The following is a 21545-nucleotide window of genomic DNA, read 5'->3' as shown; positions in this document are numbered from 1 at the left end:
GTTTTATTCGACAAAGTTATTTACGGAAGCATTGCCGGCTTGACTTCCAAGAGACGCACAGACCGCTTGTCTTATGATGAAGATGTAAAATAGCTATTTAAGCCACCATGCTATTTCATCATTAATCATGTTTACCTATTCAACAAAATTGATGATCTTTTTTATGAATCTTGTTATTAAAAAGTGTATTAAAAATTGGTGCCGGAATATAAGCACTCGTATTAACATAAAGGCTTAGCTACGCATAATGTTTGTATATTTTATCTATTTATATATATATATTTTTGTACTAGATTATAGATTTTTTATTATACGTTATAGATTCATTACTGATATATTGATAATAACATTAATATTGATGTAAGAAATAAAAAAATATCAATAATAATATTGATATTAATATTAATATTTCTATTGTTGTCATTATCATTATTATTGTATTAGTATTATACGATATATATTATAAAGTTTCTGATGCTCGCCTTGACGTTCATGCACGTGGCTTTTGGGAAACTCAGAGATCTGCATTCTTTGATGTTAGGGTGTGTCACCCAAATGCAGAGTCCTACAAACACCTCACCCCCCAGCAAATATACCACCTGCATGAGAATGAGAAGAAGCGCATGTATGCTAGCAGAGTCTTGGCTTTTGAACAAGCGACTTTTACGCCTTTAGTATTCACTACAACTGGAGGTATGGCAGATGATTGTAGAAAATACCACAGTAGGCTCACCGAACTAATTGCCAACAAGAAAGGAGAAGATTATGCTACCACTGTATCCTGGATACGAGCAAAGGTTTCTTTCTCCCTTTTGAGATCAGCTCTTCTATGCTTTAGGGGCTCAAGAACAACAAGAAGAGTACTTAATAACATAAAGAGCATAAACTTGGATGTCGAGACAGCAAATGCATGCAGCAATTATATAAGCTAAATATTTAAATCCCCCATATATATAAATGTTTGCCATTGTTGTTGTTGTTGTTGTTGTTTTGTTTTTTGTTTTTTTTAACATATATTATTAGGATTAATTTTTACTAAATAGATTTTATGGTTATACATTAGTAGATATATCTTTATTATAATATATTTTATTATAGTTTTTCTTTTTTTTTTATTTTGTTTTATTCATTTATTTGTTGCAGATATAGAGAATACTTCATGGAAACTTTCCATGCTGTATTCTGTTCATTATACACACTGAGAAATTTGATAATATTCCATTCTTAGTCTTCTCCATCTCATTTTTCGTCTAACCGAACGAATAAACTCTGCTAGATATCTATCTAGCTCTTGTGGCTCTATTTCGTCAACTTCTCTTTCCTCATTTTGTGATGTTAGATAGCTTTTCAGTAGCCTCACATCTCGCTCGGTTTTTCCCTCAGTATTCTTGTTTTGTAGACGTTCCGCATAATCCTCTACAGTGTCATTGGGAGTAACAAATCTATCTTCTTCCATTCTTTATGCCTTTGCTTACTTTTTACAATAAAAAAGGACCTATTTTAGTAAAATAAGAACAACAACAGCACTGACAAGATTTACTGCTTCGCACAATGACAAAGCTACCAAGTCTATGAGCGCAGGGATGGAAACCATTCAACGGTCCAATCAGATTGACGAAAAAAGTCGTTCGTCTCTCTGATTGGCTGAAGCCAGTAAATGAACGAAAAATTACTGAATAGATTTTCAGTGAGTATTTCTCATTATCATATGACCCGTACGGCCCTGCTCGCACGCTCTAATAAAACCATTGGAAAACGTCACGTGATGGGGGCCGGACGGGTTGACGTAAGCGGGCCGGAAAAACCCGTCCGGCCCTGCTCGAATCCGCGCGCTTTCTTTTTCTTAATTATTTTTATTTTCGTGAGGGTCATATGATAAAATGCTTATTGACTGAGTTAGGTCGGGCCGTACGGAAAATATTTGGCTGTCGGTCATTTGTACGGACCTCGCTGCGCTCGGTCCGTACGACATGACCTCGAGCCAAATATTTTCCCGTACGGCCCGACCTAACTCAGTCAATAAGTACATAATACTATGAGTACATGTATATGAACATAGGATTCCAAATAACTTCTATGTTATAGTCCAAAGGGATTATAATCTGGCACCTGGTCTTGAAAATATGTTCAATTGCAAATTATTCTAGATGATTTGATTTGAGGATTATTTTAAAAGTCGAAGACCGTGTTGAATACGAATGAACTCGAATAATTGACATAATAAGAACACACAGGTTAGAAGGAGCTTTCTTATTGACAACATCATACATAATATTAGGTAATGGAGTGGAATCTGGGTTTCCACAAACAATGGCATGGCTGTTGGATTAAGGCCCAGTAGAGGGACATTGCTTTGCAAAAGTTGCAAATTATTATTATTATTATTATTATTATTATTATTATTATTATTATTATTAATTTCACAAATAATAAAGTGAAATCCGAATGTTCAATGTAAGAACGTAGAGCATAACTACATGAAAATTTGAACTTTCTCCGCTAGCAAATTTGCTACAATAGACCCTTTTCGAGTTCCAAATAATTACCGCTGTGTCTCTTAATTACAGCCGACTCATTTACTCAGGCTTAGCCTTGCATCAGTGTCTAATTACTCGCAAATACAAGAGTTAATAGACCAAGGTAAAGTAAAGAATGCACAACTTCAACAACACGAGCACTTTGAAACTTGACGGACCTTGAATGGAACACTTGAATATTCTTCACAAAATCGAGGCTTGAAGCTTGAGTAAATGAGTCTGTAATCAAGAAACACAGCGGTAATTTGGAACTCGAAAAGGGTCTATTTAGGGGTAAAATTTGTGAGCCTGGGTCCGGCTTTCAAAAATTAGAGGCAAATACCCCCAATATTTTGCCATTCAACCATTTCCAGTCAGAAGATATGATACTAGAGTGGATGATAAACACTTAAATTTATAAAAACCTTGGTTTCATAGACAATTTCTTTAGAGGTGCGGAAGATCTAAAACCCGTTAAATCAAGTCAGATTTACTCTTGACAAAACGAATTCTTGGATTGCACGTTACGTCATCGCGGCCATGTTGGTGCCATTTAACAATAGACTTCTCATTAGCATCCATTGTTAACGGCACCACAATGGCCGCCATGTTTTTGTCTTTTGCCTCTCTTGGAAATGCTTGCAACCCATTAATTGTGTAAAATGGGAGATTAAAAGTTTATATAGTCCTTACTTTTTAGTATCCCTTACTTTATATAATAGGCATCAAGTTATTTTTCATTGTTGTATAAAACCATCTATTGACTCGCCTATACGCCGAGAATTTGTTTGTTGTTGCAGACAACCAGCTAAGAAGACGTGCTGTTCCTGAGGAAAAAATTCCACCTAGAATAAACCTTTCCAGAAATGTATTGATTCTATGCTTGAACTCATCAAGCTAGTAATTATACGAAGTTTGAAATAAGCCGAATTTACAAAGCCAACAGATTGTTATTGAAGTCCACATTAAAGCAAGCTGAAGAGCTTAAAAGGGTTGGAAAAAAACTGGCTATCGTAAATACTTTAATTCAAGTTTGATTAAGCTAAGTTGAGCTATTCAAGATTTGTTAATTAAAGTTGAATTAATTTAAGAATTTAAGGTATTAAACTACGAAAAAAATGACGATTTGCTCGAAAAAAAATTTTTTGTTGTTGCAATTTTGTAACTTTAAACTTTTGTCTTTCATATGTTAGTGAAACTTCTTGCAATTTTTGATTGAAAAGGCCAAAATTTTGATACAAATCGAAATCGTGACTTTATCAAGTCCGGAAATGTCCCGTCCCTTGTAATAACGTTGAGTCCAAATGCTCCTTTTTTCAACTTCAAAAAGCTAAAAGTCCCTTGGATTTCATTCGGTTTTTTTAAATTTGCAGAGTTTAAAAGTAACTCATGATCCCAAAAAAGATTGTCTCCGATTTTCGAAATTTAATTTCTTTCCAAAGTTATGACGCTTTTTACTCTAAACAACACTCCAAAAGCAATCGCCGAACTTTGATCAAAAATCGCGAAAGATATAAAACAGGACACCCTTTTTGAGCTTATTATCTCTTGAGTATGTTAAGACATTTTTCGCAAACATAGCTTAAAATATACGTGTCCGTTAACGTTTTCTCTGAGGCATGGTCAAATTTCGCTTCGAGGACAATAATGTGAACAACAATTTTTAAAAATCGTATTTTGAAGATGTCTTCATAAACTATGCATATGTTTACTCAGCTTTCAGAAAAGGTATAATTTGTTGGTTTTGTGGGTTATACTATAAAGTTTGCGCGCATAGTGGTCGTGCGTATCCTAATACCTTAAGTTTTAAAGAGTTTATATATTTATACATATTTAAGTAGTTTAGTTGAAATTTAAACGCTTTTCATATTTTATCATTGTGTTTTGATAATAACGCGTTTGAAACGTGGGAGAAGGTGGCAGAATTGGTTGGAAGAAACAAGGACTCACCGTTGTTGGTGTTACATATTTTGTTGTCAGAAGTGGGATCCCTTGTTCTTCAGTCGTCTCTTACAGTGAATTTTGATGAAAAGTGATGGTGTCACAATAATCATACTTTTGAAATCAAATATTTTCCAATTCAAAATTTGGTATTATTTTGTATTTGGTATTGTTGTCAGAAGTGGGATCCCTTGTTCTTCAGTTGTCTCTTACAGTGAATTTTGATGAAAAGTGATGGTGTCACAATAATCAATCTTTTGAAATCAAATATTTTCCAATTCAAAATTTGATATTATGCCACAGCCTAGAGAGAATGAAGTAAAAAAAGTAGGCTAGAATAAACGACTTTCTTACCCGGTAGACCTAGCAGTTACAAACTAACTTACGTTTGCTCTTTTTTACTAGCAAAAGCAATGAAATACCCACCTCTAGGAAGGTTTATCCTATATACAATATCTTCTTTGTTCTGCTCTGTTTCTGTACGATGTCTTCTTTGCTCTGCTCTGTTTCTGTACGATGTCTTCTTTGCTCTGCTCTGTTTCTATACGATGTCTTCTTTGCTCTGCTCTGTTTCTATACGATGTCTTCTTTGCTCTGCTTTGTTTCTATACGATGTCTTCTTTGCTCTGCTCTGTTTCTGTACGATGTCTTCTTTGTCTTCTTTTCTCTAGCTCTTTAGGTGCACCTCACTTTAAAAAATGTTTTCTCCAAAATGTGGATAGGACGAGCTGTAGAAATTTCACTACCACCTACATAAAGCTCTGGTCTATTGATGTAGGAATTTTAAAGAAAAAACTTGGAGCCGTTTTGAAGAAAAAGGCGAAAATGTGATTTTTCGCAAAACTCTAATATTTGAGGTTTACAACGACAATTGGTAAAAAAAAAACATTTATTCGATGAGTTTTTAAGATTTGATGCTGATTTTTCGTAAGGCTCATCCGCAATACTTGGAAGTAGGTATGTGAAAACTTCAAGGCAATCCATTCAATGGGAATGTTTCTACAGCGCGGTGTCTTATATGCTTCAAATTTTGGATCGAATTTGCAAGCGGCGTCATAACTTTTTTTCTGCCCAAGACTTTCCATCCAAATTTTTACACAGGCTGCAATAGTACTAGATGATAAGATTCTGAAAATGTCAGAAAAATCGTACCTGGGGATGAGGAGAAAAAAGCCAAAAACTAAAAATAGCACTGTTTGATTTTTGGCCGTAATAGGCTAAACATTTAAAAAAACTTAAAATAAAATAAACTTTTAGAATCTAGGATAATCCAAGCACATTATATGAAAAATACAGTTAAATTGACGCATTTGTTTTGCGAAGCGAACGAGAATAAAATTGTCCAAAATTCGCTCTGAATTAGTTTGGTTCCACCTTAACTCCTCTTCTATTTCAAAAGATGATATTTCATCTGTTTCTTAATTTCTTTAAAAATGAAAATGTTCAAACTAAGATTAAGAGCTTTGATTCAATATATATAATTAATTTGAAGGAACTCTGAAAGAAAAAAAGGACAAATTTATTCAGAATTCACGAGGACACGGATAAATTTTAAAGCGTATAGTAGTCAAAACCTACCGGCTTCATAATGTAGCACGAAAGCCTAAACTGAAGGTGCCAATATGACGTTCTATCTTCTAAGTAATCTATTCATCGCAAGATTAAATGTAAGGCCCCGTCCACACTATGCCGGATTAATTTGAATCCGAATTTTTATTTATTCGGTTAGGCCTACCGTCCACACTAGTACACGCGAATCCGGAACAATTCTTCACCGAAAACGAATTTTCGAAATGGAATCGAATAAATAATATATATTTAGGCACTGCCTAAAAGCGGAGCTCACGATACGGAAGTCACAGGGAGAACAATTTGAATGAAACTGAAAGGTAAAAAATAAGATCGGGGAAAATAACTTGAACATAATTTCTCCCATACTAAAAACCATGCAGTGAAATCGAATCGAAATGCACTACATTGTTTTCTTTGATAACTACAGAATCCAATACAATATTAGGTTTAATGAAATTTACCTCGGATGTCTTTCATTGAAATCGAAAATCTGGAGATTTAGGACAAATCAAGGATAAAAAACACACTTGAAAACTGGTTAAGGTGAGCAGAAAATAAGCTTACTTAATTACTATACGTCCTTTACAGGACGAGACGAAGTTTACATTCAGTTAAACTTGACAAGAACAACTGAGACAAAATAGAAAAAAATGCAAAAGGTAATGTAAAGTACAAAATGACTAATTTCTTTTTCAGTAAATTGGCGTTTGTAAATGTTTTTGAATATTTTTCAGCTTTTTAAAGTGTAAGTCAAGGTCTTTCGGTGTGCGACAAACGCAGACTGCAGACCGCAGACTGCAGACTGCAGACCAGAAAACCAGAAAACTGTAGAAAAAATACTCGAACAACTTATAAAAATAACGAAACAGTGAGACAAAACATAAATATAGTAAAAATACCGACAATAATGATGAAAACACTCACACGCTCCAAGTTTATTTCAAAACAAGACTTCTTAAAGCAAATCAATTTGTAAGGAAGTATTCAAAAAAATGCTTTCCTGCGCCATCCTTTGTACGTCATAGTCTGAAATTTGAAGATGCTGAGAGGCTTCAAAACCATGCAGGATTTCTCGTTATGCACTAGTCAATTGAAACCCCCGCCCCCCGCGGCTAGCGGGGCACTGAACGGGGACGTGACACGTTTCTGATGTGCTTTTAAGAGCATAATTGCACCGGGGGTTCGGGGATTTAACGAATGGTTTTCTGAGCGGGGAATCGATCGGGAATCGAGCGGGGATTCTAAAGCTCTTTTGAATGTGTAATGGCCTGGAAACAGGAGGTCGGCCATCTTGAAAAATACCAAGAAGGCGTTGTGATACCAAGCACAGGCAGCCCGTAGCCTAGTGCAGAGCAGTATGTTCTACACAAAACACATGCTCAAACAAACTTATAGCAGTTTCCACCTATACACTTTTACACTGAACTCCACTTATAAGAACCTTTCTTGAAATTAATAGGTTCTTATGTGGAGGGGTCTTAAAGTGAGAATGTAGCCTAACAGGTTCTTAAAAAAACCCAGGTTCTTATACGCGGGTCTTGTTCAGTCGTTTCGGTCAGTTCGAATGTAGAATCAGATCATGATTAATCTATTAAAACTAATGCTTCGCAATATTTACAAGCATTGTTCATTTTCAATTTGATACCACTAAATTCTCAGCTGACTAGACGTAAACCTAAACGTTTTCGCACGACTTGAGGTTTAGAGCCCATGAAAATATTGAGCATTGAATATTTAGTGCATGGAACACACAACAATAAGCCTTTTCATAGTTTAAGAATTGATTCCACTGCGCATGCGATTTTATCTCGAATTTCTACCTTCTTTTGTCTAAACTTTCTTTTGTTCTTAATTAAACAAAAGAAGGTGAGAAATTCGGGATAAAATCGCATGTGCAGTAGCTTGCAGTGGAATCAATTCTTAAACTATGAAAAGGCTTATTGACTCTGTGTAGCACAAGAATTTAGAGTTGGCGTGAAATGTGTTTCTCGTTGACTACTAAACCAAAATAACGGGACCACAATAGCGGGGGTTTTAACAGTGAATGTGCCCCCGACTACCGGGGAAAATGTCTGATTTTAACACCACTCAAATGTTAAAATCCCCGGTATTTCGCGGGGGTTGGGGGGTGGGGGTTTCAATTGACTAGAGCATTAGCACACATAGCGGGTTCAAGTGATAATAGGTAGCTTCTGGATGCTTATATGTATGTGTTCTTATAGAACCAGCTACGGTACTCCCTTGTTGTAAGCACGACATCTGGTCATCGTATCATCGTTATGTCTTGCTCTTTTGTTGGATCTTCTTTCCGAGTATGTACCATCATTTCTCGATAAAGCTTCCTTTCTATTGGTACAACCACGCTTTTGCTAGCATGGCTTTTTCCCAGTATTTTTCGGCGCAGAACTAGAAGCAGCCGCTGTTAATTAAGTTTGGCCTCATGGAACCAAACCAAGTACTCTTCAAGGCTTTCATCCATTCGCGGTTCAGTAATTCGCCCTAAAAAAATTAAAATTGTTTATTTTTTATTTTTATTTTTTTGGTCCCGATAAAAAGTATCAAATGATTAAACGATTGAACACACTATGATTATGGTTATGTACGGTATACAAATAAGACAAATCAGTTTGGACGGTAAGTGATTTTAGAGTTACGTACGTCAGTGTAACTTGGAGCGTGTAAGTGTTTTCATCATTATTGTCGGTATTTTTACTATATTTATGTTTTGTCTCACTGTTTCGTTGTTTTAATAGGTTGTTCGAGTATTTTTCCTACAGTTATCTTTGATATTTTTTTCTGGTCTGCAGTCTGCGATCTGCAGTCTGCGTTTGTCGCACACCGCTAGGTCTTTATACAATAACATCTCTCAACAACACAAATTTAAGCTCATTTTTATATAATCATACGACCTCGAACACTCTTAATAAACAGTTGAATGTTTGGTGTAAATTTATATTTCATTCAATAATTAACTAATAAATTATCTGTAGAAAGATATAAAACTATTGAATGAAAGTCTTCTTTGTTTTGCCGATGGGACCCCCCTAGCCTGCCCCGCAGACGTTTTCATTGTCGGCTCGTTCTTTCCCCTCCTGTAGACATTTCTAGTGTCGGCTCGTTCTTTCCCCTCCTGTGGGGAGGGGAAAGAACGAGCCGAAGTAGTGATAAATGTCTACACATAGGGTCACGATAATTTATGCATGCATTACATATTCATGTATTCCTGTTACCATGGCAAATCACCGGAAACGGAAGTAATTGGGGCGATGCATCGCCCAATGGGAGGCGGGAACGGGAGACGTAACGGGTGACGTAAGTGGGGGAGGGACCGCCCGGAAACCAGAAGGAATACACGTGGTGTTTAGTTTAAAAAGGTTTAATGAACTCAGCAATTATCTAAGGTGTTTACATGGTTTTAAAAAAGTCCTGAAGTGTTGTACGTGGAATGACGTGGAAGAGGACGAGAAGCACTGCCAAAGTTAGTAGCAAAGGAGGAGGAGGCTTGAGGTTGCTGCCAGGGATCACGGTAGCCAGGGTTGACTAGGTTCCTGGGATCTTCACCTGTGCTTGTGTGGGAGAAGGGAGAGGGGTGTTGATGCTGAGGGGGATGCTGAAGAGATTGGATGTAGCGGTAGTCTTCTTGATCATAGCGTCCTCGTTTGGGCGGGGGTCCAACAGGTTGTGGCGCCAGTTGTTGCTGAAGCTGTTCGCGGGAAGGAATAACTTCGTCACACCAGGCAAAGTAATCGCAAGCCACATCCGGGTAGTTGACCGAGCACGCGAGGAAGGTGCGGTTCTTGTTTTTCTCAGAACTGCTGACGTTGACTTTGGCAAACAGGTTGTGTTCGCGACACTTGGGGAGGTAGTTGGGATCGAGCCCAAAGGGACGGTTGTCTACAGCATTGTAGAGGTCTTTCTTTATGTACATTTTACATCCCAGCCTGGAAGTAGCATAAACGCGCGCTTTTTCGTCCCTGGTTTTGGCGCCCTTGAGACGTTCGGTGATGGCCTTGTAATCCACCTTGACGCCACACTTGAAGAAGGTGGCATTCTTGGTCTTGATGACGGCACATGGCGAGCCACAAAAACAGGGATGGTTGACTTGACTGTATTCGTCTTGAGGCGGGAGCGTTTGTGGAGAGGGCGGCAAAGTGGGAGGCGGTGGTTGATACTGTTCTTCAGACATCGTAGTCGTGGTCTTGGCTTCCTTGGTTTGACTCTGGATCGATGTGAGGTTCGTCGGAAGAGGGGTCTTGATATAGCTCTTCAGTTGGGGGGAGGGACTTAGGAGGACCAATGGAACGTGGGGGTGAATTAGGAGGGGGAGGAGTCACGCCGAACAGGTGACTGAGGATTGTGATGTGTTCTTCGTTTGTGTAGGTGGGCGGGCCGTGGACGACGTCATCAGACCATTCACGTGGTGCGGTGATGATCTGGGCGTTGGCTTGGCTTTGCGAGAGCTTTTGCCGGATGTTGATTTCGGAGTCCACGTGATTGCGGGCCTTGCGAAGGACGTCCCACGTGGTGTCGTTATAATTGTCTTTGGGGACGGTACAGGTAAAGGTACACCACGGATGCTGCTGGTTGCAAATGAAGGTAACGTACCGGGCGTGAAACGTGGAGGTTTCTACGGTACAGTGTTCGCTATCGCGGTCGGTAAAGTAATAGGTGCAGGGTTTACGGCAAAGGCAGTGAGGCAGTCGAGGATTGCGACGTCCGCTCATGTTGAAGTGGAAGTGGGATGTGAGTCTTTGACGAGGACGGAGCATGACTTGAATCCGTGAAGTAATAGGCACCAGGTCTTCCGTGAAGGCGAAGAGGCAGGACCGCCTGTTGGGTGGCGGGAGGACGAGGGACCCCTTTCTTTGGGAAGGTGAAGAGCAGGTTGGGTTGACGATGTTGACTCATGATGAAGTGGTGAAGTTGTGGCGTAGGTCGTGATGCAGGCGATGTATTATTTCGGTGGGGGTCAAGCGTAGGGCTTCGTACACGAGACGTTCCCAACACGAGGTCATGCAATAGGCGGGGAGGTTGCAGGAGTCGTCGGTCAGGTCACGTGGGCGGACGTCGGGGCGAAGGATCTTGCTGACGAGGCTGCTGATGGCATAGAGTTGATTGCTTTCTTGACCTTGAAGGGGCGCGGAATGATATTGAGGATGAAGGCGCCAATGACGGTAGAAGCTGCGCATGTGCAAGCGTTGGTTCTTCCGGCTGGACCAGTTCACCCAGGGGGCGGCATGGGCATCTTCGGGTAGGTCTTTGATGGTGTCCATGCAATCCAAGAGGAAGGTGAGGAGGATGAGGCGCATGCGCGGAGTGAGGTGAGCTTGCTTGATGTCCCACCAGCGGTTGGGCACGTCGTAGAGGTAGTCAAAGTGAGTTTGTCGGATGCGGTCGTCCACGTGCTGAGTTGTACGAGTTAGGGCCATGCTTTAGTTGCGATGCGAATCGAGGCGGGATTCGTGGTTAAGCTTACCAATAAGTTCTAGGAGGGGAACGTCTTTTCTGTAAGCTTCAGTGGTGGAAGGATCGAGGCGACTGAGGTCGAAGTCTGTATTGACCACGTTATGAGCCAAGGTGCGGTACTTGCTGAAGTGCAGCCAACGGCGGGCATTGGAAACGCGGCGCGCCTCGTAGAGGTCTTTGATCCACTGGTACTTGGGTTTGACGTATTGGTGTTCTGGGTAGGGGCAGGGGTGTTGGGCGTGCACGAGATCCAAGCAGTCGATGTAGAACTCCAGGAGCTTGAGACGCTCTTGTTCGTCGTGAGGAGAGGCGTCGTTGTCGTGGAGGGTCGGCAGGCACCAGGAGCGAACGCGCTTCTCGAGGAAGGCGAGAGCGCGGGTACGGGGTCGTGTTGCTGGCATGGTAGTTGGGTGGGTTAGTGGTTTTTTTTTTTTTCCAAGCACATTTGTAGCGCCACGTCCATGCCGTAACGATGGACCAGGAGATCAAAGGCGGGAATGGACATGTGGTGTCCAACGGTCATGAGCTTGCTGAGTTCGGTACTTCCGTGGGAGATGATTCGTTTGAGATGACCTTTGTATTCTTGAACGTGGGCGTAACGTTGCATGACGTCATAGTCATGAGACTTGTAATCGTCGGACAACCATTGGTGCTCTTCCTTGACCTTGGCAAGGGGATGAATGACGTCCAAGCAATCCAGGAGGTAGAGAATGAGCAGGAGCTGGGGTACGCGGTGACGGAGGTCTTGCGGAAAGCAGGCACATTCTTGGACTTGATGGAAGTTGAGGCGATCGAGTGTGGAGGTGATGAGACGGGTGTGATAACTTTCGGCGGTTTCCATGAGGAGACTGATGCGTACTTGTAGCGTGTTAGGGTTTTTCTAGAGGCTTTCTAGACCTTTCTTGACGCCGAACCCCACCCCTGCTCCAACGGCGCCAAGGCTGGCAGCTTTGGCGGCAGCAATGGCCGCGGGAATGAGCGCCAACAAGGGGAAGAGCCCGCCTTGCTGAGAGCGTCTCTTTCGTCTTCGTCTACCCCCTACTTGGCCATAGTTTTGTTTTCGTGGTCTGGAACGGATGTTTCCTCCTACTTGTCCATAGGTTCGTTTGGCCTGGCGTGATCGGATGCCTCCGCCTCCTTGTTTACGTGGCATGTTCGTATTGGTTGATGATGCGGTGCAAAATCGAATAAAGGGAGGCTAAAGGCGAGCGGGCTTTTATTCATTTTTATCATGACTACTACCACCACCGCGTTCGGAATGAAGCCAAGACCTGCATCGTTAATCCTACCTACGGCACCTACCGTGAGGGTGGACAATCCTGGGCCAACGTTCGAGGTGACGGACGAAGTGATGGCCGCCATGCCGTTAGACGTGAAGCAGGGAGCGCCCATTTATTTAAGACCGTTGTCTTCCCGCGTGTGTTCGAGTCATGAAAATTGGGTGCTGGGATTGGATAAAATAAAGAACCCCGCCCGAAGGGAACAGAGTAACGCGTTGCTGTTGTTGGATTCCAAGTATAACGATTTGCTTAACCTCGAGAAGACTTTGTTGGGAGGAGTCATGATGAAATTGAAGTTTTTTAAGACCAACAGACGAAGCGATGACTGGGAAGGAGAAGGGGAAGAAGAAGGAGGAGGAGAAGAGTCTGGGAGGTCGAGCATGGGGGAGCTTCATTACGAATACAGAGAAATGATAGCCGCCATTGCCAAGGCTAGGAAGGAGACCCTGGACTTTATCATGGCGTTGACGCGCTGTTGTGGTAACAAGACAGGCGATGAAGAGGAGGAGAACGAAGGTGAGGAGGACGAGGGGGATGCTGTCGTCCGCAGGAAGAATCACAAGAATCAAAAGAAGAAGGAACAGAGAAGAAGAAGGAGAATGAACGAAGTGGTCTACGATCCCCGAGGAAGAGACGAAACGGACGGAAAGGATATAAAGGGGTTAGAAAGGGGGCACGAGTACCAATTTGTGGAAGCAGCATGGGGAGACGCAGACGACGTAGAAAGCATCAGGCGGGAGGCAACGTCTTCAAGAGCCTAAAGAACCGTGCTCAAAGTGGCATTAGTAGCATCATAGCCAATAAGGCGCAAGGAATAGCTGGCAAGTTGATCGATTCTAAAGTAAAGTCCAAGAAAGCACGTGCTTTTCTTCACAACCAATTGAAAGCTGCCGTACCGTTTATTAAGAAACAAGTTGCGTCGAGTGTACAGTCAGGAAGTGGAGCGAGCAAGGACATGCAACGGGCCATGCGTGCGATGAAACGATTTGAAAGAGTGAAGCTAAGACGACGATGATTTTGACAGTGATGACCGTGACGTTGATGATGTGGGAGGAGTGGAGTCGAAGGAGGAGGCGCATAAAAGTCTCAAAATTCGCACACGCCGTGTACCGTGCACTCATTGCTCGAACACCGTCGTGGGAAGAAGATCTGTGTTAATGCGAAGGAGGCGTCGAAGACCCAGGAGGAACGAAGACGAAGAAAAGATGTATAAGGCGGTAATGGGACACATAGGATCGTTGAGGATGATGTTGGCTCAAGAGGGCGTGCACTTGGGAGCGTATGACCGCGTGGTGTACGGTTTGCTGCAAAGCATGGAGTACGATGTCATTTGTGCTGAAACTCAGAAAGAACAACGAAAGGCACGAGTGGATCTTCATCAGCTGTTGAGCGAATCTCTGGAAGCCTTGGGTGGGGACAAGTACGTCAAAGGACCTAAGGAGGAGGAAAGCGTGATCGAAGAAACTGCAACCACTGAAGGCGAAGGACCTATCGAAATCGTGACTGAAGGGATCAAGCCATTGCAACCCGTGAAGCCCGTGAAGAGAAAGAGAAAAGTCAAGGCAGGAACCAAGGAGGAGGCTAAGAGGAAGGTACCGACGTTGATGAAGGAAGGAGAGATCGTACAAGTGGAAGTCCCTGCAGGCCCTCCAGGCGAGCAAAGCATTTCTCCTCTCGAGGAAGAGAATCTGAGGATGCTCCTAGACTCCATTACCAACCCACAGCAGACATCAGTCTAGACGTTTGATTTGATTGTGAAGAAAACATTGTAGTAAGATTTTGTTTCATGTGAAATAAAGAGACCAGACTTTTGTGTTACTCAAACGTTGTCTTTATTGCTTCTACGTTTACATCTTTGCGGCAACAATTGCCTTGACAGGGTTGACCCAAGGGTCCTATCTTGCTGTTGAACTTGGGACGGAGGGACTTGGGGATCATGACTTGACACACGAACTGACAGACTTTCTTGTCGTTGTCCTTTCTGTTACGAGCGGTGAAGGGTTTGACAAACTTGGAAAAGGACCCGCCACGGGCTCGAGTGTAGAGATAGGCCAGACAGTAATGCCCGCAGACGTACGTGTTGCAGGCTTGCAGCTGAGGCATCTTGACGACGTCTGTCATGCCGATGAGCTCGAGGAGGAGTGGATCTTGATAGATCTTGAGATTCGCGGATCCGTACGAGTCCATGATTTCGATGCGTTTGGTATCGACGTCGGGAGCGTACAAGGCAATCCAATGTTGACCAGGCTTGTCGATGGGGTCGGTATTGAACACCATGCCCCAAGGGCGGGGCGGGTCTTGCCCATCTCGGTACTTTTTGAGCAGGGCTAGAGCTTGGTCGGCGCCTTGAGTGCCGACGTAGGAGTACGTGGGGTGCTTGTGATAATTGGGAGGGTACGATGCGACCGTGTTGATTTGATCGGTAAGGAGTTGACTCTTCTTGTTCATGATCTAATAGCTGTATCTCTGGGAAGCGTTCTTGTTACCATCCAACCACGTTTCTTGTTCAAAGTATCCGCTGACGACCATGGTGGTGTTGTCGGCTGTGTTGGCTGAGAAGTCGACGTCGATGTTGACGTTGCCTACGTTTCGAGCGTAGCTGTAGCCAAAGTTTTGTTCGCCGTCGGGGTTGAAGTTGTAGAGGATGAGGTAATTGCCGTCCTTATACCCTTTTCGATCGATGCCGGTGGGTGCAGAGTCGATGCCACGTCCTGAGAACTGAAGGAGGGTATTGAAGCCTTCTTCTTTATGATGCGAGGTCAGGTCCAATCGCTGATGGGGAATTTCTTCACCGTCGACGGTCACGCGAAGGGACGATTGATGCATGTCTTGAAAGTTGAAAGGAGAATGAGCTATGTTCCCATCGAAAGCATCTCCTCGCTGAAATCCAATGATCATGTAGTTGGGTCGGTACCCCTGAAACACGTTGTGCATCTGAGCCCGTCGTCGACCATCGGGAACGGTGTGGGTGACGGTTCTGTTGGTGAAGTAAGGGTAGAGGGCAATGTCTTGGTTTTCCAGCATGGCAGCTTCCATCTTGATGTGCAATTCACTGTTGACATCCACGTGACGAATATGCAACTTGGGGGAATAGTTGACTATTCTGTAGGTGGCGTTAGCGTGGGTAATGGCTGTAGCCCCCACGGTGGGACCATTCATCATGACCAATTCTCGAGGGTTCCATTGGATTCTGAATTTCAATTCACAGCCAGGAGTCAAGTAGCGTTGACTGGAGAAGAGGGGGATGACGGGTCTGAGGATGAACTTGACGGCTCGACCTTGACAACACAATCCAACGCGTTCCTTGGCGCCTTGGTTAGGCGTGACGCGGTTGAATGCGGCACGAATGGCGTTTCCTATTTCGCCGACCGTGGGAGGTCCAACGTTGGCGGCACCTGCAGCCCACGCAGCGGGATCGGCAATGGCCAAGTCGTTGGGATTGAGCTGATCAAACTTGTCGGGAGTGTCCGTGGCCCATCCTTCCAGGGACAGCAGGGATTTCTTTTCTTCTTCAGAGTAGTTTAGCAGTCGGTCGAAATAAGCTTCTAGATGGTAGTGATCGGCGTTGACGGTTACGGCTCCTTTGTTAATAGTCAGTTGAATTTGTTTGATGAGAGAGTGAGCCACGTTGTTGATGGGAACGGCCGATGAGGTATCGGTCAGGAGTGCACCATTGGGTCCGTCGAGAAATTCCACGTCGAGTTCCAGTAGGATCTTGGTCATGTCGATCCAGGTACGGGTTCGGTCCACAGTGATTTCCAAAGGGTCCACGGCAGCCGTGGCTTGCGAGTAGACTTCCCATTTGGATTTTTCGCACGTGACGTCGATGGGCAGTCGTTTAAACAAGTCGACCACGGTCCCTTTGTGTACTTTCAAGGGAGGGGCATCTTCGCGCGTGGCTTTAGCGGCAGGAGCGGCACGTCCTCCGTGTTGTCGTTTCATGACGAGGTCGAGTGACGAATCAGGGTAGGTCGGACAGGTCGACGGTCCTTTTTATATGGTCTAACTGTTGAGGATGTCGTTTCGCATCACCTTGTACTTGGTACGTCCGCGCGTGAGCACGCCTTGCCTTGCGCGTTTCTCTTCGGGGGTCAATCGGGGGTCCTGAGCAATTTTCCTGGACTTCTGATCGATGGCTTGGATGAGGTTGTCTACCTTTTTCAACTGCTTGACTTGTTGAGGTCTGAGGTTGTTCAGCGGAGTAGACGTGCCGGCAACATTCCCAAAGTTGATTTGACGTTTGAGTGGGGTCTTGCCTTTGCCTGTATAACCACGACCACGACCACGGCCTGGACCCGTACCCGTACCCGTACCTTTAGGAGTAACGCTTCCAGGCCCAAGCTTGACTCCCGAGGGTCCTGCAGGAAGAGACCAAGCAGGGGTGGTGCCAACGACGGGTCCAGGACCAGGAACAAGAGCAGGAGCAGGACCAGGGGCAGGACCAGGTGCAGGCGCAGGAGCAGGACCTGGGGCAGGAGCCGCTGCAGGAGTAAGTCCTTTCTGAGCCATGGCTTTTTGGTCTTGAAAGCTGGCTGCATAGTTGGTCATGAAGCGAACACGTTCGTCGGGCGTGAGACTGGGATCGGACATGACTTGTTTGACCATTTTATCCGCGTACTTGACGAATTCCACCTTGGGAGATTGCTGCAACGATTGTTGAACGGCCATGGTGTGCAAGAATTCGTTCATGCGGACGTTCCCATCTCGATCCACTCCGGCGATGGCTCCTCCGGATTGGGACTTGGCGGTGGAAGCAGCTACATTTTCTTTAAGTTGTTTGAGTTCTTCTTGCAGGCGATTCCAGAGAATGACGGGAACCACGTAAGAGTTGGTGCCTGTGCTGCTGTTCATTTCGTAGTGGTGACGACTTGACGACCTTTAGGATAAAGTGTAACGGGTCGGCCTTTTATGACGACGTCCAAGGAGTCGTTGTTGGACGGAAGATGCCGGAGACTGGCTGGAGCCATGCGGCGAAGAGTCTGAACCTTGTTGGAGGGCATGGTGGGACGAGGTTGTGAAAATCGAATGTGAAAGGGGTTGGTCACGGGTCCGTAGTCGGGAATGCCAGGAGCCAAGGTTCCACGCAGAGCCGCCTTGATCTTGGGAGCGGCGGACGACCGTCTTCGTTTGGCCCCGCCCAGCTGAGTATGCTTTGCACGTTTCTTGCCTCCGCGTTGACGTCGTCCTTTCTTGGTGTTAACCATGATGCCTTTTCTTATGTTTCAGTGAGCAATGCCTTCAATTCGTTGTCGCCGTCGTCGTAATCGAAGTCTTGAAGCGATTCGGCGGCGGTCGAGGGGTCCTCCTTTTTATCTTCTTTGGGGGCTCCTACCTTTTTGATTTTGGTCGTGGCCACGTTAATGCCTTCGGCTAGAGCTCCTGCCGCCGCATGCTTGGCCAGACTCACGCCGGCTTTCTTGAGGCTGGGAGCCGCGATCTTGGCCAGGGCTTTGATGGCCGTGCCGACCAATTCGGCTTTGGATCCTCCTCGCTGAAGGCTAGAGCGTCGTAGGCTCTGAATGGAAGGATGCCGATCGTTGACCACCGACCCGAACCAACGTCGAGCGGCCTTGGGCATTTTCCTGTTGCCTCCCTTCATGGGGAGATCCCCATTGGCCAGTTTTTTGCACATGTCTTTGATGTACTTCCATTGGTCGTCGCTACCGCTACGTAGCAGAGGAACCACTTGCGTGGGGTGGCATTGTGCCAAGGAGCGTATATAGGACTTTCCATCCATGCTGTGAAACATTCGGTGCGTCGACGTTATGTCCTATGAACGTGTGGGGGCTCAAGATTTATACCTACGTTACGGTGTAGGCCAGCATACCGAGCGCGAGCCTTTCTTCCAAGCTCCGGGCGTTGCTCCTCGAACGCCCCGTACAACGTCCACGGCCGAACGGGCGGCCAATCGCTTCCTGATGAATACGCCCGTCCTACCGCCCCTGTCGCCGTTGCCTTCTTCGCCCACGCACGACTACAATGAGGACATGCTGCAGATGTTGGGCTCGCCGTTCAACTTGCCAGACGACATGGCGAGCGTGTTGTCCAGCGACACGCCCTTGTCGACGGGAAGCGACTTGGCCCGGGCCATGGACCCACCATCACCCGAACCGTCACCAGGTCCATCCCCCGAGAGATCACCCGGTGTATCGCCAACCTTTTCACCCTCAGCATCGCCTGCAGCATCACCCCCTTCGGAAGTGGCGAATTTGGCGGCATGGACGCCAAGCAGTGGAGGGAGATTGACGTCGTTGCCGGACGCTACGTTGGATCAGATGAACAAGGAGGAATTGCGCGAGTACGCCGAGGCCTTGAAATCGTTGGCGGAGAAGTACCCCCCGGTGAAGGAGACTTTGACGCTTACCATCAAGAACGTGATGACGCGGGTGGACGGTCGATGGCGAGGCAACCGAAGCGAGAAGAGGATGAACTTGGCCGAAGTGGAAGAGTACGTCAAGGAATTGGAAGCTACCGATCAAAGCAAGTTTGACGAAACGTCTCAAATGCGGATTCGCTATGCCCTGGAAAAAGCCCTGGCGCGACGATTGCAGCTGCGCAAGGAAGCCGAACAAGACAGGAGGAGGGATGGTGGGGATGATGACCGAGGGTGGGACGATCCTGGAGGGGACGATGGTGATGACGATGGTGGTGATGGTGACGATGATGACGACAATAATGACGATCATGGGGAACGCTTCAAGAACGCGGATCAAGATACCGTATCGAAAGCCTTGCGCAAAAAATTAGGCAAAGGGGATCATCAAACCATCGCCAATACCACCACCGTGACCACGGTTCGTCGAGGCAAGCGGCCTGTGGTGGAACGCGAGCACAACAGTCAAACCTTCCCCGGTCCCGGCAGCGACAACGACGATGATGGCGGCGGCGATGACGCGACGATTGAAGGCGGCGTACTGCGGCGCAAGCGAAAATCGCGAGTGTCCAAATCCAAACCTCGTCGCAAGAAACACAGTCAACAGGGAGGCATCGTAGCCGAGGAAGGGTATAACAGGAGTCCTCACGAGGTAGTGGATCAGTACATTCGCTTTCTTCGCGACGCCAAGAGAAAGAAACTAGCATGAACGTAGAAGCCATCAAACCGTTTAACTCACGGTGGCAGCATCCGTGCAACATCGTCGTGGCCGGACCTTCCAAGAGTGGCAAGACACGGTTCATCCGCAAGATGATTCGTCATCGGACGTGGAAGTTCGATCCCCCCATCAAGTACGTGGTGTACTTGTACAGCATATGGCAAGACGAGTACGACAACATGAAAAGAGAATTTGGAGACGAGGTTAAGTGGGTCAAAGGATTGCCCGACGACCCCTATGCCCTATTCAAGCGAACCCCAGGACTTCTGATCGCGGACGACCTGATGGGAGAGATGGAATCGGATCATCGTCAGATCTCGAAATGGTTTACCAAGGGAACCCACCACATGGACGTGAGTTTGGTCGTGCTCATGCAAAACGTGTTTCCCGCCCACATGCGAACCGCCTCCCTCAACGCCCACCGCATCGTGCTGTTTCGCAATCCTCGAGACAAGTCTCAGCTGCAAGCCTTGGCACGTCAAGCATTTCCGGGTCAAGCCAGGTGGTTGAACCGTGCTTTGGAGGAAGCCAGCAAGCGACCGTTCCGTCCGCTCATCATGGACTTTGATCAATCCACGCCCGACGAGTACCGACTGTCGTTGGACCCCTTCCCCGAAGACTTGAAAGATTCCAACAAACCCTTCCCCCAAGTCATACTCCCCTAGTCGTGAAATAATAAAGAAAAATCAATGAAACGAACACGGTGTCTTCTTTACTTCTTTCTCTCTTTAATCTACATCCATAGCGATGCGTCCATCGTACAACTTGACAAAAATATCATAAGCTTTAACAATGTCTCTTTCTTTAGTCCGTATGCCTTGTTGGGGTCCGTGGGCCATACGGTACGTAATGTACTTGGTATACCGCTCTTCGCTGATGCGCTTGAATACGCCATTCTCAGTGATCAGTCGGGCTTGATTCATGCCTTCCTAGTCGAACAAAGCGTTTAGGGTAGACTTGGCGTACTTGGATCCGGAACTCTTGATGCTTTTCTTGACGCTTCCCACTTTGCTGGCTTCGGCGTCTATCTTTCGTTTCAAGTCGACTCGAGCTTCGGTCGCTTCGTCTTTGAGGGCTTCTTTCAAATCTTTACCTTCCAGTACCTCCGAGGCCACGTTAGCCAACGCTTTGCCTCCTCGGTCCACGGCAGCGTCTTTTACAGCATTAATCTTGGGTAGAACGTATTGCATGGCCCCACGCCCCAACCGTCCAATGCTCAGTCCTCCTCCGGCTTGTCGAGGGGTATAGACGGGAATGTTACCGCCTCCTTCTTGGGGAACGTAAATGGGAATGTTCATGGTCCTTTCTTGAAATCCAACGATACGGTGGTTACTCCTGAATTAAGGAAGGGAAGCTCTTGTCCTGCTTCGTCTTGTACGGCAAAGGCCACGGTCTGGTACGTATTCTTGGAGAGGGGGTAGTATTTAACGTGTTGGGGTTCGAACACGTATTCCTTGGGTTCGGCTGCAGCCCCCATGGACACGGACGAGAGGGGAACCACGTCCATGAGAGGGATGATCTGATCGCCGACGTGTTGATTGTGGACTAGACTGCAGGTCACGTACGCATTCTTGGGAACGGCCTTGGTGTTGGTGACCACGTCGATAGCGTAGGGACCACTCTGAGAGTTGAGGACGTTCTCGTTGCCTCGAAGCTGGGTATACTGATACCCCGGGATA

General features: G+C 45.5%; 1 protein-coding gene across 1 annotated transcript in view; it reads right to left on the bottom strand.

Moving 5' to 3' along the window:
• Window positions 1–8413: 8413 nt before the first annotated feature.
• Window positions 8414–21545, bottom strand: part of LOC116303661 (E3 ubiquitin-protein ligase TRIM71-like) — a 36365-nt gene continuing 23233 nt past the window's right edge. The window contains exon 2 of the mRNA XM_089034835.1: window positions 8414–8528. Coding sequence (XP_088890961.1) covers window positions 8452–8528 — 77 coding nt within the window. The 3' untranslated portion in view covers window positions 8414–8451. The remainder of the gene's footprint in view (window positions 8529–21545) is intronic.

This window comes from Actinia tenebrosa, unplaced genomic scaffold, assembly GCF_029948245.1.
Source record: "Actinia tenebrosa isolate PJP-AT-01 unplaced genomic scaffold, QUT_ActTen_1.0 PGA_scaffold0__85_contigs__length_37466705, whole genome shotgun sequence".
Taxonomy (NCBI): Eukaryota; Metazoa; Cnidaria; class Anthozoa; order Actiniaria; family Actiniidae; genus Actinia; species Actinia tenebrosa.
This window is presented reverse-complemented; position numbering and strand designations above follow the sequence as displayed.